This window comes from Thermobia domestica, chromosome 1, assembly GCF_964235325.1.
Source record: "Thermobia domestica chromosome 1, izTheDome1.hap1.1, whole genome shotgun sequence".
In the NCBI taxonomy this organism is placed as follows: Eukaryota; Metazoa; Arthropoda; class Insecta; order Zygentoma; family Lepismatidae; genus Thermobia; species Thermobia domestica.
In genome coordinates this window covers 106820079-106839953 of record NC_137454.1, presented here as the reverse complement: position 1 = coordinate 106839953, position 19875 = coordinate 106820079, and the positions used below count along the sequence as shown (strand labels likewise).

Below are 19875 nucleotides of genomic sequence, written 5' to 3'. Positions count from 1 at the left end.
TCTATTGTCCGTAAAATATTTAGTGATATGCAATAAACAACGAATTAATCATTTTTCAAACTATGTCCAGACAAAAGTACAAATACACATACGGTACATAAAAACCATAATATATAGGTGCCAAATGGTACGAACGGTTAAGTTCACTACTATATACAAACCAGGGTTGGCTGGTTTGAGCAAAAAGCTTTAAATCGTGTGAATTTCATGCTGACATTTCCACATATCAAACCATCTGCATTAGTTTTATCTCCTTTTCACATTTTAATAAAGTCGTCCCATGTTCAATTCTTGTTCGAACCACAACTTCCCTTTCAAGTGTAAACAAAGTAGCGGTTCGGATGTAATTTTAAGCAAGTCTTCTTCTTGATAACCTCGGTATTACATAAGGATGTTAAGCCTAAATATATGAAACTAAACCAAATTGTATATTTCTATATTTCTGCTTGTCTGAATGCCTGTTTTATAAAGTAGCGAAGGCTGCTTCAACATATTGATAGAAACTGGCAAAATTTATTGTCCTATGTAGTTTCCAACATTAGCTTGGATTGGATTTTGTTTTAATTTTATTGAATAATATCTACATATTAAATTTGTAATTTAATACCTCAGTTTTAGAGTACTGATTATGATACGTTGACCTTAAAATTTTTACATATCCCGTTATTGCTTTGCATTTCAAGTAATAACAGGATTTTCACCATGGCGAGAGCTTCCCGATTTATATATAATTCTGTATAATGGTTTCACTCTGAAATGACTCTTGACAATTATATTAACAAGTATGTACAGATCAGTACAACGTATTTTTATCAGGATTCCTTCGTGAGTGAGTCGGCAGACTCATCGCATTTGTGGCCAATTAGTCCCGGTTTCGAGTCCAAATGGAGGACAATTTCTTTCGGATGTAAGCCGAGAAGCGGTTTGGATCCTCTTTAAGTTTATGTGACTACTTCCAGCATAACTCCGTTGTTGCATAATAACACCAAGGCGAAACAAACCTATTTCTGTCCAAATGTAATATAAATACATAGAGCAAATTATTTAAACCAAGTGAAACCTGGTTCAACCCTCCCTCCCCCCCAAAAAAATAAAAAAAAAAAAACACCTCCTGATACAAACATGCAGATATTGTTAAAATTCTTAAGAAAAATCTAATCTATTCTAAAATGTTTCAAGGATTTATTTACTGTAAGTAATTGGCTTTGCAGTTTACAATCTACTATCAACGAAACATGCATTTCAATTCCTTCCGATAGAAGGAAGGCTAGAAGGCAGATGTGTCGTTCTCCAGATCGTTCTTGTTTTTGAATAGTCTGTTCCTCATATGATTATCCGAGAACATGAAAAGATTATAGCTGTTCAAACATCTAAAGCTACGGAGGACGGAGTTCCAGATTTCAACATTCTAAATTTCTCCAGAATCAGCTGCACTATGTGAGGGCTGTCACTCCAAACGTTTTACAATATTAAGTACCTATGGGTCTCTTGAAAACATTTTTTTTACCGTCTTTTTTTATAAGTATTCAAAGTTAAGTATTTTCAGCAACAATACACCTGCGTAACTTTTCTTTCCACAAGTCAAAACCCAACACCAATCTTTCTCGAAGTGAAGTTGAACATTTGAATCATTGTAGTTTTAATTTAGTCTTCTGAATGAAACTGATTTCTTCTCAAATGCATGTAAGGTTAAAAAGCAGACAAAAGTCACGCACGCAAACAGGTTATATTAGAGACAGTCTGTTGTTAGCCTCTAGAAACTCTATTCTTTCCTTTTCAGTATCGCTGATTGAAAAATAAACCTAGAATTTTCTAAAATGCAGGAAATATATAGTGGTGTTTGATCATTTTCATGATTCCATACATAGTTGCAATGGGGAGCAGGTAAGTCATAAAACTGTCTGTAGTATCATCACCAGAAACGATCTTCGAAATTATATATTATTTACCTTCGTTCAGCATGTTTAAGGTTTCACAAATAATTTTAAACTGACTATTACTAATGGGGTTCCCATGACAAAACCATCTTCAATTTTAGTTCCTGTAATACTGCATAAACTGACAAGGATCCAATATCTAATGCCTCTTGGATTGGATTTGACTTTAGTGTCCCATTGAGCAGCAAGGTTATATGAGACATGGATCCACAGCTTAACATGGGACCCAAACCACGTGAGCTTCCGTCGAGAATTGAACCGGGTCTCCCATGCCAAAGATCCGTACGCTATCCATACAACCACGAGGGAGCTCCTAATGCTTCTTTTATCATCACATAAATAAATCTTCAATCTCTGGAAACCACATTTTGTTACACAGAACATTATTCGACGTTGTTACACACGGTTCATCTTTCTTCACACGCTTCAATCTCATTGAAATATTTGTCTCCGTGGAAATTCATTCTACTACCAAAATCTCTACACGTGTATTATAGCCGACGGTTCACCGCAACCACGTATAGCAATCTTTGTCACCCAAACAAACACGAAAAACCATTCAAAACTTGAAATGCTTCTAGTAAAAACTCCATGCCATAACTAAAGGACCCTCCATTACGTAACACTCATAGCTTGAAGAAATAACGGAATTATGGCTTGATTCCTCCTTATCTACAGTTTTATATGGCTCTTACATCTAATACGAAAAAATTACATTGCTCTATCTTTTACATACCATTCGCACTGCGGAACTTAAGGATAACCTTCTACCGTTAGCATTTATACGAGGGCTATCCAGAAAGTAGATTACGTTTTCGTCTGTGTCCGCTAGGGGCGGGGCTAGCGCGGCCATCTTGGGGTCAGAGCGTTGCGCAGCTCAGTCGGCATCTAGCCGTGCTAGTGAGAGGTTCGTGCTGTGCTCCGTTAAGATACTGTGATGGTTTGAAATGTCTGCGTTAATTGAAAATCCCGCGAGCTGCGAGGTGCGTGCAGTAATAAGGTTTCTGACAGCAAAAAACTGTAAACCGATAGAAATCTATCGGCAGCTGTGTGAAGTGTATGGGGACAACATTATCACTGAAGGTGGAGTGCGACAGTGGGTCATAAGATTTAAAAATGGCCGAACCAATGTTCACGACGAAGATCGAAGTGGGAGACCCAGCAAAGTGACTGCCGAACTTGTCGAAAAAGTCGATGTTAAAGTCCGTGAAAATCGAAAGTTCACAATAACGGAACTTTCTTTGAGTTTTCCACAAATTTCGCGAAGTTTGTTGCACGAAATCATCAGCGAAAAGCTTGGTTACCACAAGTTTTGTGCAAGATGGATTCCAAAAATCTTGACAGAGGACCACAAAAATCAGCGAATGGCTGCAGCGTTGCACTTTTTGGACGCCTACAATAAGGATGGTGACTCTTTACTCGATCGCATCGTTACTGGTGACGAAACATGGGTGAAACACGTGAACTGTGAAACGAAATTGCAATCAATGCAGTGGGGGCACACAGGTTCTCCCCAAAAACCCAAGAAATGCATGCAAACAATGTCGGCAAGGAAGATGATTGCGACTGTTTTTTGGGACAGAAAAGGTGTGATTTTGGTGGACTTCCTGGAAAGAGGCACTACAATAAACGCTCAAAGGTATTGCCAAACTCTGCAAAACCTCAGAAGAGCAATTCAAAACAAGCGCAGAGGAATGTTGAGCTCTAAGATCTTGTTGATTCACGACAACGCCCGGCCCCACACGGCAAATGTCACGCGTGAAGTTCTTGAATCTTTTCAGTGGGAGTTGTTTCCTCATCCGCCGTACAGTCCCGACCTGGCACCGAGCGACTTCCACCTATTCCCAGCAATGAAGAAGTGGCTGGCTATGCAGCGTTTTGATGACGACGAACAGCTGCAAGAAGAGGTAACGAAGTGGTTGAAGTCGCAGGCGGCCGAATTTTTCGACGAAGGAATTTCCAAGCTCGTACATTGCTACGATAAATGCCTTAATTTGAATGGTGACTATGTCGAAAAGTAGTATTTGTGTGTGGCTTTCATCTGTATATAATAAAATTTGTTTCCTATACTTTGTTGATTTTTTATTCCAAAACGTAATCTACTTTCTGGATAGCCCTCGTATATTATTCAGATGTTGAAACACCTGTACTATTACCTAGATTTCTGTGAATGAGCACGAATGAAGCATAGTCGCATCGACCAGGACCAAGCTTTTCCAATTTTAAATTACCAAGTCGGCTGCGGTGGCTCAGAGGTAGAGCGTTTACTTATGGTGCGTGAGGTTCCTGGTTCAATCCCGGTTCGCGCCACGTGGACTTGGTGGACAAATATCCTGTGCGTGAGTTTTCTTGAGGTTCTCCCATTCCCTTCTACTGTATTAATTCCTCCATTGCATTCGTTTATCATCATTATCATCATCTCCTTAATCCTAGTCGGCATAAAAGTGGGACGTAAACTGCAAGATTAAATTATCAATATTATAGTAAATTTTACGTGGCACATAAGCAACAAGAGGATGTCTACTGGAATTGACTTGAATATTTCCTGTCTTGCCAGAAAAATTTCCACTATATTCCAGTGAACTGAAAGAAAAAGGTGGGTGCCACATACAACTGTATGCTGTGATATTTTAACAACCTGAAAAAGCAAAGTCTTCTTCAATAATCTAATGGCAAGAAGGCACAGAAACTGGCGGATTAAAATCCAAGGAAGAACGAAAGAAAACAGGAAAAAAAAAAAAGCGTTTTTTGGACATTATTTCTCACAGAATCCATGTCCTAACACAGAGAGAATAAGTACGCTATTATTATTATTTTTCTTCACTTATTCCTCACAGCTAACCCTTTCCTCGCCTCATTCACTGTATTATTTTTTTTTTTAACATTCCTATTGTAGAAGACAAATTAATTACAAATATCAAAAGGTAACACGTTTAATGTTTAAGCTTACATAGAAATGGTATTGACTTGACACTTGACAAATATTAAATGAATACAAACTACATTTAAAATAAACAAACGAACTACATATAAAATTTCAAACTCCAGTGGTTGGCCAGTTAACTCTATCACAACATTCACCCAGATGATGAGGCTGCCATCTCGAGTGGTCTCAGAAAATTTTTACATTTCTTTCAGTATTTCCAGTATCGATACAAACATTTCTTGAAATTTGCAGTATTCAAGCATCAGTAGATACCCTAAGTAACTTTCGCTGGTCTTTTTTTTATATTCATGGTAATATCAACGGCAATGGATACAAGAAACTTCCTGAACACTTTTTTTCCTAAGCATCTTATTTTTTTAAAAGGGATTACTCTTAAACAATAAACAAGTAGCTGAACCTGCGCTATCTACTCAGCGCATAATTCTGTTATGACCATGATCTACTTCCCACTGTGCATCTCTCCTTACTCATACAAGTAAAGGATAGAAGACTCTCAAAGAAAGTAAATTGCTATGTATAGATGTTGGGAGTGAGTTTGTAGCAAATTTGTAGAAGTAACATGATATAAAGTGGAAATATTTTTTTCTAGTAAATCCATATCCGTCCGAGTACGCCTCATTGCGTCTTTTGAAGCCTTTGAAGTTGCCAGCATGCAATAAATAGGTTTTGACATTCAGATTTGAGCAAAGTTCCTGCAATGTCCGTCAACCCACCATACGTAACTTCTCTAATGGTTGCCTAATATCGTAGTTTTGGCCTGAAACAATGTTAATCTTATGGGTTCAAAACGGGCCCCTAAAATGTTAAATAAAACAATAACGACACGAATTTTGAAAATTTGAATGAGAACTGGACAATCTACATAAAATTTGGAATCGACCAGTTAAAACAGCACGTTTCTAGTACTTGTGGTTTTCGAGATCTCACTGTCGAAAGGATTGGAGACAAACATATAATCCTAGCATTTTAATTTATAGACTAGCTGAACCTGCGCTCTCTACGCAGCGCATCATTCACATATGAGCATGAATCTCCTTGTTATTCCTCACATCTGTGAGTGTCCCTTTACAAACACAAGTGAAAGAATTCTTGATAAAAATTGGCAAGAGATACCATAAAGGGGAGATTTTTTTCGATTACTTTTTCAAATCTCGCACCGTTTGCAAGATTTGAGCCTACTTCCGGTTGGAGTTTTTTAATTCATGTATGATCAGTGTTTTCTTTCTTCTTGCAAGCAAACATACTACATACACAAGTAATTATAATGTCAGTGATATATGGTGTTCATTGAGCAAAACATTCCAAAAAAATAAAGAGTGGAGAACTGGTTATCCTTCGTTTTCATTATTATTCGTGCGGTTGGTACGCACACATTGAAGCTGTAGTACAAACACAAAATACATAAATACCTTAAGAAAAATATTGTCCATCGCTAGCCACCACTTTCGCCCATCTGTCAGGCAATGTACGGATTCCGTGGCGAAAGAAGTCCTCATCCTTGGAAGCGATCCAGTCAGAGACCCATGTTTCGATATCTTCTGAAGAAGTAAACCGCTGTCCAATCAAATCGTTGTTCATGCAATCGAACAAGTAGTAGTCCGAAGGAGCAACGTCTGGTGAATACGGCGGGTGGGGTAAAACTTCCCATCCGACATTTTCTAAATAGGTTTTGACCGGTTTTGCGACATGTGGGCGAGCGTTATCATGTTGAACAATAAGTTTATCATGTCTGTTCTCCCATTCTGGTCGTGTTCTGGCCAGAGCTTGCTTCAAACGCATTAACTGTCGTCGATAATGTTCTCCATTCATAGTTTCACACGGTTGCAGCAGCTCATAGTACACCACACCTTTCATATCCCACCATATGCACAGCATAACCTTTGCACAGTGAATATCTCGTTTTGGTTGTGATGGACCTGGTTCACCTGGTTTCACCCAGGCCTTTTTTCGTTTAGGGTTCTCGTAATGGATCCACTTCTCATCACCCGTAATAATACGATGCAGAAACCCCTTTCTGCTCTGTCGTTGAAGCAGCAATTCGCAAATGGTTTTTCGTCTTTCAACGTCTCTGTCTTTCAATTCATGTGGAACCCAATGTGACATCTTTTGAATCATTCCCATGGCTTTCAAGCGTTTGGAGACTGTTGTTTGATCAACGCCTAATGCTGCTGCAAGTTGTTCCTGCGTTTGACACGAATCCTGCTCGAGCAATGCTGTCAATTCTTCGTCTTGAAATTTTTTTGGCTGTCCAGCTCGCTCTTGGTCTGCCAAGCCGAAATCACCACTTCTAAACCGTGCAAACCACTTCTGACACGTTCGCTCAGCTAGAGCATGGTCACCATACACTTCCACCAAAATACGATGACTTTCAGTCGCACTTTTCTGCATGTTAAAGTAATGCAGCAGGACACCCCGCAAAAACACTTTATCAGGCACAAATTGCGCCATGTTCACTTAACTACAAACTGGTGTTGTTGACGCTTTAATCCACTGCCCTATACTACGAACGATACGCGATGACAGGGGTTTGCAACACATGTGTGGATACACGGAACTGTGGGACGCTCCGTTCGTTGCGCCATCTCTTGTCCACCCGCACGAATTAATTCCTAGACCAAATACCATCCCAGATAAGGTGCAAATACTGGCTAGTTCCTAACTCATGACTATACCACAGACTATGGAATATTTTCAAACACATGAGTACATGGTTAGACAAGCACGTACGATCAGACACAAAAGTATTCTATCCAAACCTGGCAAAAGAAAAGGTGCAAGTATAAGCAACGATACTATAAAATGTTTTCAAGAATTTTACCTATATGATTATGTAAGTCGAGTTTGTGCTGGTAAAAAGGATTGTGTCTCTGTGTCGACTGAGAATGGGAGGGAGTTGAAGCAGAAGAGGTTATTATTCAACTTGAAGGAAATCTTTACATATTTTAAGAAAAAACATCCAACAGAAAAAAGCTGAATTTTCTAAATTTTGCCAGTTACGTCCCAAGGAGTGTGACCACTGTAAGCTGTGGAATACATTCTGTCTGTGCATGTATCATCAAAATGTAAAGCTGATGCTACAAGCCATACTAGATTATAAGGGTATGCTCCAAAAATTGGTTTGTACATCAGAGAATGAGGAATGCACGATTCATCGCTGCATCCACCTGAAGAGTTTGTCAAGTCAGAACTGCTGCAATTTGAAATGTTTATCCTTGTAGATACTATAAAGTACTACCAGTGGGAAGAAACGGACAGATCAACTACTGCATGCACAGAACAGCCATGGGATGACTTTATTGACAAACTGGTTACCAATCTTTCAAAACTTACAGCTCATCACTTCAATTTTAAATGCCAGAGCACTTTTTTTTTTTTTTTTTTTTTTTTCAAATATCAAGGGGGAACATAACGCAAGAAACAATTATCATTATTGCTGATTTCTCTGAAAATTACTCCGTTGTAATTCAGGATGCCATTCAGAGTTTCCATTGGAGTACTTGTCAAGCTACGGTTCATCCGTTTCTGGACTATTTCAGAGATGCTTCTGGGTCGGTCTGTCACCTCTGTATGTGTGTAATGTGACTGCTTGCAGCATGATACAAATACATTTTGGTCATTTCAGAAACACATTGTTATTCATATTAGAAATGTTGATCCGGAAGTGGCCCATATTTTGTATTTCAGTGATTGCTCAGCTGCACAGTTTAAAAATTACAAAAACCTCACAAAAATGTGCTACCATCTGGAAAATCATGGCACAATGGCGGAGTGGCATTTCTTTGGCACAAGCCATCGTAAAACGGCATGTGATGGTATTAGTGCAACTGTGAAACGAATGGCTACTCACAACAGTCTTAAACACCCAAAAGATAATATGATATTAATCCTGAAGATCTCTTGAATTATGCAGACAAAAATATCACTGGCAGGCATCAAAGTGTTGTATGTTTATCGTTAGAAATATCTGCTTCTTCCATTGCTCTGGAGAAAAGGTACACTAATACACAGCCAATTCGTGGTATCAGGTACTATCATAGTTTCATCCCCATACCGAATTCAAACAATTCAAGTGCGCAGAGTTTCTGGTTCTCTTCATTCACACAATGTACACTTGGGTAAAAGGGAACATGTACAGCCACAAGTTAATGAGTTACAAGCAGAGCAGTACATAGCTTGTGTTTATTGTGGAAAATGGTGGTTGGGATAGATCATTGATGTTTCACAAGAAAATGGTGATTTAAAAGTACAGTTCATGCATCCTAATGGTCTATCCGTCTTACATCTGGCCTTTAACTCCTGACATATGCTGGATCCTCACAGGCCATGTCTTGAAGATCCTCAATGTTCCCATCACATCAACAAGACAAACATATTACATCAGTGCAGAAGATACTAACAATATCCTGTCCCTCTTTCAGAATCAGTATTTGTAAGTATTTCTCGGTGGGAGCTTCTACATGCTGTACCTTTATACCATCGTCTTTTTTGGACATACTGTGATTACCATATTATATTCTTGTTAATAACGATGTATAATTGGAACATTTGCCTTCTATTATGTGAATGTTAATTCTTACACAGTATTGACGTACTTCTACATATCTTCTGGTGTGCTACAACTGTTCAATTTGTGACAAATGTGTTGTTAGCAGAAATACGGACTCTTCTAAAGCGTGAGACAGCAACCAGGTAAGGGTATAATAAAGCTGATAATTTTATTGTCAGAAATAATACACTTTTAATTTTTTATGTTATTGTGTATGTGATGATAATGTGATATACCAAATTATTTTGATTTACCAGCTGGAATTCACCATTTAAAAAACTGTCATTTCGGGTGTTATTTTGGTTAGTATTTTTGTCTATTTCACAAGATTTTTTTCTGAGATTTTTTGGGGTTACACATGCAAAAATGACATTTTCAGTTTGTACAGACCTTCCACTTGCAAACAAGGCCAAAATCATTACAATTGGTCAAATAGTTTTTGAGATATGGAAATTCACTTTTTGAACATCCTGTATTTTCTGCAGTAACTATTAAAAAACTCTCATATTGCATTTCTGCTACCTAGACCACACTACCTTTCTATATTTAAAAAAAAAAAAATCTGTGACTATGAAGCAACATGCATCTGCTGAATTCGTATGGAATGACCCTTTAATGTTTAATCAAAATGAATATAACCCGCTATGTTAAATAATAAAAGAAGAAAACAATACTTACACATATTCAGTTGACGCACAAAACTTGCCATATTATTGTGTTTGTAATATAATGGAAGTAGTTCCCTGGCGAATTGTGACTGGTTTCGTATTAGGAAGCTGGTGCCAGTCTGAAAAATGAAATTAATGTTCATTAATACCCTGTTGTGTAAAACAGTAAACGTTACGAATATGATGGCTGATTTTGAACGCAGCACTAATTTTGAACTACATTTAAGCACTCGTATTTATTAATATATTTGTATACCTTCCGCTAACTGCTTATCAACACTATCTGCACGTGGTTATTGAGGAGTATTGATTTGTAATCTTACATAATAAATCTTCAGCTCTTTTAAGAAACTTGATATACTATCGAACTTGATAATTTATTATGTAAAGGTGGGAATTCGATGAAAATTCAATGCTCACTAGAAATCGAACCCCAGCTGGTTTACTCTGCCGGTGCACTAACTGAATGGTACCCAGTCAGTTCCCTCACCAGCCTATATTTCCACTCTTGAGGACTGTACAGCTATTTATATCACATGAACTCGTCTTGTGTTTGCATAATATAGCGTACAATATTAACGAGAAACCATTAGGTTTGAACTGCGTATATACTCTGAAATACGAATTAATCGGGTTTTATTTACAGGGTGTGCATGCTTTGTACCTGCGAATTCCGTAAAAATTCAAAGTATGCAAAAGTATGGCTACACTACTCATCTTGGGTCTCTGACCTTCCATGCCAATGTACTAACCATTATACTACCCAGTAAGCTCCCTCCCTGACCAGTTTCCACACTTGAGGTCGATGCTTAGCAATTCAAAGCGTATGAACTGAACCACAACTCGCCAAGCTGACCTCCGAGATAAGAAAGAATAATAAAAATTTAAACTCATACTGTTTTAAGCTCAATATAGCAGATACAAATAAGGAAAAACTAAATTTGTATATTCCATGGAGAACAGAGTATGACCGTTTAAAATGTGCAGAAACATCGGAAAATAATGGAGATCGGCACCATCAGTCAATTATGTATCTTGAATAAATTTTTAAAGCGGAATGTTTTTTTTAATAAATTGGAAACTCAATTATAGTACATTACTACAGTCCTTCCTATATTTAAATATAGGATGAACTTTCCCTGATAAATTCTACAGCATGAAAATTATAACTCTATACTATGATCGTTTACAGATATGTGCAGTTTCTTAATATTACATAGATGTATATAATAAAAATCATAGGTGTTTTTATACAGGGAAATTCTTGTAACACCCACACTGCCTTCCCACTCATTCTAAGTTGTGCGAAATCCGAGGCGGCTTTTATTGGTTTATGAACTTTCTACACTTCCCTTCTTAATGAAGACTGAGCTAGAAACAGTGATGTGGGATATGACTTTCTTGTTTTGAAAGAGGCAATACTTATGCACTGCCACATAGACTCCCTTAGATAACTCCGAATTAGAAATCTCAAACCTACAGTTGTGCGAAAGCGCCAAGTTTGTGTGCTCTCCTCACCCTGAGACGTCATTTAAGTGATCACACAATTCACAGACTAAAGTGGCTGGGAGTTTACAAGAATAAGCTAGGGATGTACCGATATATCGCCATTGGTGATATCGGCTACTTCTGGGAGTATCGGTGTCGGCAAATGGACACCAATATTTGGACACCGATACATTTTCCGAACTATTTTCAATTTGTTTAATATTAACAGTGACATTTATATTTCAACGGTTTCTTTTGGACTTAAAGTTGACCTAAATTGTACAACTGATTTCTTTATGCATGCGTACGCCTTTGATTTGCACTACTCCTACTTAACTGACATTCTTAGTCCCTCGATGTCAAAATAGTGGTGAAGAAAAGCCAAAGGTCCCCAGTCAGGATCATGGGCGCCCGAAGAATATTTTCTAGGAGAGCCCATTCCATGGTTGCTATATTACGTCTGGTATTTAATATACATTTTCGTGAGCCAGAGAGGTCCCATCCTACCCTCCTCCTTCGGGCGCCCATGGACAGGATAGCAGACCTGTAATTTGAATACCAAACGAGATAGATGTTTCGATTCAGAAGAAAATACTATGGAAGAAACCCACAAGACCTGACTTTGTCATTATTTTCTCCTACTTACTGGTTAAAAACAATTAGTTCTGAAGTTAATAAATAGTTTTATCGTTTTCGACTTCCCTTAAGTAACACACTTATTTTTCATAGTATACACAGCAACACCTGGTTCAGCACACATAATTTTGTAAACAATAAAAATTTGTAACGGTAGCATCTGTTTGCACTGTATATATGTAATAGAGACTAGTAAATAAAATGTAATTATCGAAGTACATTATCACTCTAAATATCAATCACTAACTCTTAGAATTAAGTTTATTCTACACAAATATTTGCTGCTTTTTATTTCATTTTATGTGAGCTGGATTAAATTTAGAGGAAATTTATTTCTTGTGTGGAACCTAATATGAAATTCTGCTTCCTGTCTTTGGGAGTATGTCAAATTTTGGCCTTGTATATAATACACCCTGTTACAATGTAGATCATTTCATCATTGTGAAAATTCCTGATGGTCAACTTCGGATCACCATTCAGTGTAGAAACTAGTAGAGATAGTAAAGATGGTAAGTAGTATTATACTCAGGCTTTGAAAAAACCCCGGTATTTTTGAAAACCCCCAACCCACCTGGGCCCAGTGGGTTTTTTCGGGTATTTTCAGTTTTTTTTTCCCTAAATATTTCAATGTCTTTGGGGTAAAAATGTTAAAATTTGATTTACATTTCAAGATTGTCACTGTCACAACTTGCAACAATTTTCTATTTACTGCAGTTTTGAAAAAATGGGCAGTATTTTGAAATTTTACATTGGAAAGCCGAGAAAATCTACACAGCAAATTCAGAATGCCCTGTGTTTCTACCCTCAAAATTTCAACTTAAAAAATCCGAAAATTGCACCCTGCAGCATTGATACCCGCTATTTTATGCCGTCAAAATATATACAGCTAATTTAGTCTCTCGTGTTTCTACTCTGAAAATTTCAACTTGAAAGACCAAAAACTGTCCTTTGTAGCGTGGATATCCGCTACTTTGGAAAAAAAAAAAAAAAAAAAGACGCCATTTTGTCATTTTTCGTTGGTATGCCACCAAAATCTACACAGAAAATTTAGAGTGTCTCCAGCTTGTATCCTGAAAATTTATAAGACCGAAAGTTGAACACTGTGTGGTATAGGTAGACAAACAAACAAATGTAGATCGAGTCCTCCCAGGAGCCACAGTGACGTTCGCCAAATATGAACAGCAAATAGCTATATTAATTTAAAACAAAGACATAATTTCATCAAAATGTCTTATGTGAAATAAATATTTTTCAACGTAAAATAAATGGTTTTATTGCTGAAGTTCACTTTCGAAGCTTTGTGCGTTCAATTACGGGAATTTCCCGAGCACTTGTTGCAAGACGGTTCTTTTTTGAAAATTAAAACAATTAACAAAGATATTTTCATTCATATTTTATAAAGTAAATGTTTCAAGGTGTCATATATGAAATTAAATATCTTCCAGCGTAATAATTAGTATTACTGTTGAAGTATTCAGTTCCGATGCTTTGTGGGAACTTCCCGAACAGTTCTTTCACGACGGGTTTTCCCTGAAAATGCAGCTTGCTTTACTGTATATCGAAACTTTCATTAATACTAAAGTTTGAATTCAACACTAAAAATAGTAGGCGTTACGTAGTCTTGGAAGCTCCGAGCATTAAGCTTCTTAATTTTGACAAGAATTTTTACGCTATTGCTGGTCTTGATTCTACAGAATGCTTATTTGAAGGGTAGCAACAAATGACTGAAGTAAACTGGTATTGTTGGAAAACCAAATTTTACTGAACACTTTTGTTACCATCAAAGGTAAGAAATAATACTAATGTATTTACATATTTACTGTTAGTACCGGCACCTATGACCTTAAACCCGTCAACATATGAGTCATAACGTCCCTCGGCGGCGCCGAGTAAGGAAGCACACTGTTCACGGAAAGTATTTTCTAAAATATAAAATTGCTTATTTTACTTCAAATAGGCTATACGCATAATCCACATTAGTTTGTTCTATAATTATCTCAAGCTGAGTTTTTTTTCTTCTATCCATTCATTCAGTGCATTCAGAACTTTAAAGGTGTTATGTTGAATGTTGTTGTCTACCTTAACGTGAAAGCATATAATTCGCCCAAAGAAAGTTCAAAACCTGATAAAAATAACTCTCAATGTGATCACTTTAGTTATACCAATAATATACTAACAAAAAGATTAAAAAAAAAGTTTTTTCGGGCTGGGCCCACTTGGGCAAACCCTGATTATACTTACCGCCTTTGATGACCAATTGTTTCGCTGAACTGTTTTTCTACAAAACAAAAATATGGGCCCCTTAAAAGAACGAATAGTGTTCATTAAAAAAAAGTCTGAACAAAATCGGAGATGATGATGGTACAACGATACTTTCTTCTTCTGTTTGAGTTAAAGTGAACGTTCCCATAAACTATAGTGTCGAAAGTAAAATGTATTAAAGATCGTTAAGCTGATAACTGATTTTTGTTGGTGAAATTGTAATTATGACCTAACAATATCCCTCTAAGTCTCATTTCAGTGCTTAGTTTTTTTTTCCTTAATTAATATGCCTGAAACACGTTTGTTTTAATATTAGAGGTACCTCAATGTAGAACACTCATATGTGATCTGCTTGACTGAAGGTGTTTTGGTAGACCCGAAATGGCTTCTGCCCTGTCGGGACTCGGAGATGATCTTTTAACCTAGTACTATTATTCCTTTAACTCATATTCTATAACTTTTTCATATTCGGAGGGTTTTTAAGGCTGACCCCCTATTTTTAGAAGCCTAAGCGATAAACATGGATATTGGGATAGGATACCCACTGGTACACATTATCTGACTATAATTTCTGGGTTCCCCAATAATTAACTTCTAAAAATATGGTGGGCATGTTGTTCCCACATATTCAGTCATTAAACCGTAACGATTAGCGAGACGTATATCGACATTTCCCTCAAATTCTTCTGTGAGATCTGTGGCTCTAATGTGCATGTTCAATCATATGTTATCTTTTACCCTTGAAGATTTTCAGACATTAGAAATTATTAAAGAATTAGCCAGAAAACAGCATTTACTTTCAATTTTACTGGAAGTTGTGAACTGCTACCACGTATTGATATTTATGTAGTAAATTTCCACTGTGCTGATACACCCATGTATTGCACATGAAATTGTAAAAAACGGCTTCAGCCTGTGGTTGTTCCTCACGGCGAGTGATCAAATTAAGCATTCGAAATATTGGATGTAATTGACATAAGAAGCAAGTCTGTGAGTAATTTATTATATTAAGATGTGTTCAATGTGCTTCAAAAGTTATAAACAAACTTCTCTACATTGACTAATTTCGAATATCCTTGATAAATCTACAGATAATCGAACTTGGGTACCAGTGAAAGATCCTCACAAATTAAGGATTTAGAAGTAACTACATCGCCAAATATTTATAATGTCGTGTTGCCAAAATTGTGCGAGGAAAACCAACTCCAAACTTTTGATAAACCTCTTAAAACAGCAATGTGAAGCTATTAGTTTCATAAGAAACAAGCATTTTAAATTAACTCTTCTAGTAATGTTACTACTAAGTCAATTTTTCGTCCAATATTTCGAGTGTAACTCGGCCACTCATCTTCAGTCATGCAATGGTTTAAATCTTTTCTCATCAAATTTTATTTTAATTTAAGAATAATGCGTAAATGTTATCGAAACTTACGGTTACCTGCTTTCTTAATACAGGGTGTCTACTAAAATTCCAAAATAAAATTTCGTAACCTTTTCTTTACCAAATCATAAGATTTCCTAATATTTTCAAGAACGAATTTGGGTGCGAATTAGGCCGAATTTTCATCCATGCTATAGAAACGTATTTTACTTGCGATTTGGTGGCGTCTAAAGCCGGCCATAGACATTTTTGATGGTGAATTTTGACGTTTTATAGAACAAAATTTTCCAATCTGTACTTACATTTGCAGTTAAAAAAAATCGTGACCCAAAAGCTAAACTTCGTGACTTTTTCGTGACTTTCATGACCGTTTTCTGATTTCGTAACTTTTTCGTGACCGATAGATACCCTGTAATATGTTATAGTTTGATATTATTACTTTACAACAGGGAATCTTAACTTGTCTATTGCAACAAATGTTGTTTAATGACAATAAATATTCTATTCTATATTCCGATTCCTCTTTTGAAGTAACATTAGATATTTCTTCTGTAAACTTCGAGAACCTATGGTACCCTAAAATAGGATAGAACCAAACAATGTTTATGAAAGAGTCATCCACCACTCTGAAACTGCTTACTCTACTCTAACAGTGTATTAGCAGGAGCCACTGGTGATTAATATATTACGACGCTGGTGTGGTACTTCCCGAGTAGGTAGAAGTGCACTTTCTGCTTTATTTTTATGTAGATCTTTTGTCGATTTAATATGGGTGGTAACAAAGATTGCAGATTATCTATAAGTAGCTTTAAATTTAATTTAAAAATTATAAAAGATGTTGTGTAATAAAATTTGACGGCTGGAAGCCATGTTGATTGTTTACATTGTAGAGGGGGGGTGCGCGCGCATGTAGCAGAAGTTTTATTTCTGGAGTGTGGCGGAACACTTAAACTGGTAAGTAGTTCGTTGCTTCATGCAGAAAATTATAATTCATTGATTATTTTTCGTTCAATTTTTAAATATTAAATGGTAGTGCGTGTTGTGAAGTATGAGATCCTTATTTCATTAAAATGATTTTTAAAGTGTAATTACATTCAATACTTGGGAGTGGCCCTGTTATATGTATATATGGCCACTGATCGAGCTTATCAGTGTATTAACCCGAAGTGTTTTAACTAGGAAAGAACATTCGAGAACTATTTAGTGTGACGAGTAGGCGTGGTTAGATTGAGATCGAAAATTGCACGCAGGATTCTTATGCGTATTCCAGTTGGTGGCGGGCGAAATCAGTGAGTATAGTCTTGTGGAGGTCGGTAGACTATACCTACATACAATGTAAGGTAAGTTAAGCATTATAATGCTTAGTGTAGAGTAAGGTTGCTTTAGTGTAAGTAGTAGTAATAGTAGTAGTAGGAACGGGTTAGAAGCCCCGCAGGGGTTGGTAGGGTTCTGTTCTCAACATTAGTAGTAGTAGTAGTAGTAGTAGTAGCAGTAGTAGGAACGGGTTATAAGCCCCGCAGGGGTTGCTTGGGTTCTGTTCTCGACATAAGTATGAGTAATAGTAGTAGTAGTAGTAGTATGATTATGTATGTATGGAGATACTATATCGTTGTACTATTTGTATTCTTGGTTCTTTATTTTGTGGAAGGGGGTAACTTGGTACATTGTTGATTGCCAACATGTCATGTTACCACTTTTTCATAATAAGGTACCGATAATACATATACCACAACGATATGGGATCTCCACATATGATAGAATAGCCACACCAGCTTTGTAAACAATTACCCCCTGGTGCTTTAAATCTCTATGATACTCGCTGATCGTTTCGGACTCAACATTCTCCAGTGAGTTAGGATTTCTATGCCTGTTACGCAAGCATACTCAATTAAAAGTACAAAGGGGTAAACTTCAAAATACACGCTAAACTTGAACATCGGTAAGTACACCCGCTTTAAAATAGTATAGGAGAATAGGGTACGATAGGGCAAGCTAGTTTAGGAAGTTTAAGTAATTTTGTTAAAATTAATCGATTGTAATTTTTAGTGTCTACGTACGGATACAAACACAAGCTGGCATTGGGCTTAAGTTTAGAGTTGCCCCTCCAGTCTGAAGGTGCCCTTGGACTTTGCAACATACAAAAAAAAAAGTGCTTAAAGTATTAAAAATTGTTACATTTCACTTAATTTTAGTACTCCGTGGGCTACACAAAAATTTAAAAGGTTTTCTTCATTATTTTTGAGCATCCGTTACACCTGTTCGCCATATTCGCCATATTTTACAACTACCATGCTGCTTCCGCATCCGGCAAATAGTACTAACTTCCACCTATCTTTTCTCGTATTAAATATAACTCTCATGCTGAACTTACATTCCTAAACATCAAATAAAAACTTCAAATTATAATTTCTTAACTCATTCCTCCTGTAAATTTTCCTGATTTTTATACAAAGCGGAGGGGTAACTCTAAACTTAACCCTGGCATTGTACAGTTCACCCTTATTAACAAGGGAGATTTTAAAATTAGGACACAACCCCCGATGAAAGCTATACCACATACATACGGTAAGCAATATGTATGCTGGTGTAGTGTCAGTCTGCACTTTAATTTTGGATCTAGACTTCACACTTAAAACAAATTCAAACAAAGCCAACTCCTCATACACTTGTACAGTGTTAAATTACTTTAAGTGCTGAGCTAGTCATGTACTGTAATCAATATATTCATTTACCTTTGTATTTAATAAATGAGCAAGCAAACTAGTATAAAGCATTTGATTTTATTTTGACATTTTCACTGAATGTTTACTTTCACATCGACATCAAATACTATAATATTGACCTCTGAAATTTGTCAGTTGCCTGATCACACAAGCCACTGACCTTAAATATTTTATATCTCAATGTCATTCTAAAGTGAACGGATATTTCAAATACTCAGAACTCCTGAATTTGTGTAATATGCAATAATGTATACTACGAAACGGTACACAAATGATAGATAAAATACGATCTTCTAAATATCTATATAGTATTGCCACAATTTGGCATACAAAATGTATTAACCTCTACAAATACACTAATATCGCTTATCATGATTTATTTGTACGTACCGGACTCCAACAAATTAGGTCATTTGTTGTAGGATCCGTGACCATCTTCCATAGCTTGGCAAGAAAAGCAGGGACATTTGCCCCAATTTCCGCAACAGAATGCATTTTTGAACAGTGAAATTATAAACAATATCTCAAACACAAATAACTAAACTCGTTATCAAAATGCCATACATGGCAAGTTACAAGCAGCCATGACGATGTAGTAAATGCGTTACAATCATGCGCAATGGTACCTATAGATGACTCACATGTCTCTGTTATATCTTTCGAGATATCGATAGGGGCAGAATCGAAAGCAACATTTTATTTTCTAGCATTAACTAGGAAATTCTGCGCGTAAATATATGCGCCATCTTTGTTCGTCAAAATTAGAGCACATACATTTGATAGTGGTAGGTTTGAAAGTAAAAGGTTTGGAATATATAATGCAATTGGACTCACGAATATCCAAAACAGCAAACAAATATTAATTTCGGTACGGGTGTAATTTGGCGCACCACATTTAGTAAAAATTACTAGGGCGGTAAATATTTAAGAAAACTTGTTTCTCCTGAAACTTCGTTTATGGCAGCCTTATGGGGAGAGGGGAGACATTCTCAGTAGATTTAATTCTGGGAGTAAACAGATACAATATCATAATATGACTGCAGCTACAGTTGTGTCTATACACATCTCTCATTACATTTGTGAATGAACTGAAACGTGTATTTAAGGTCATAAGATTGCCGGTGAGAAAAAATATGCATAGAACACAAGCCTAAAAGATTGAGATAAAGAAAGAAATTCTTTGATGAATCAAAATCATTTGCATCAGAAGAGGAAAAGGAGATGGAAAAGCCAGATCATCGTCTTCAAGAAGCCTTGTAGTAGTCATTAACAGCCTTCTCTCCGAAT

The 19875-nt window shown here is 36.6% G+C and overlaps 1 protein-coding gene across 6 annotated transcripts in view; it reads right to left on the bottom strand.

Annotated features, from left to right (window-relative positions):
- Hsf (Heat shock factor) overlaps positions 1-19228 on the bottom strand; it is an 86093-nt gene extending 66865 nt beyond the window's left edge. For 5 of the 6 annotated variants that reach the window (XM_081761719.1, XM_081761729.1, XM_081761744.1 and 2 more), the window contains exons 1-2: positions 18979-19227; positions 10109-10217 (exon numbers count right to left, since the gene is read on the bottom strand). In XM_081761719.1, coding sequence (XP_081617845.1) covers positions 10109-10217; positions 18979-19083 — 214 coding nt within the window. In that variant the 5' untranslated portion in view covers positions 19084-19227. Of the gene's footprint in view, positions 1-10108; positions 10218-18978 lie in introns of all 6 variants that reach the window. The other variant, XM_081761700.1, reaches the window with a different exon arrangement.
- Between the last annotated feature and the right edge of the window lie 647 nt (positions 19229-19875).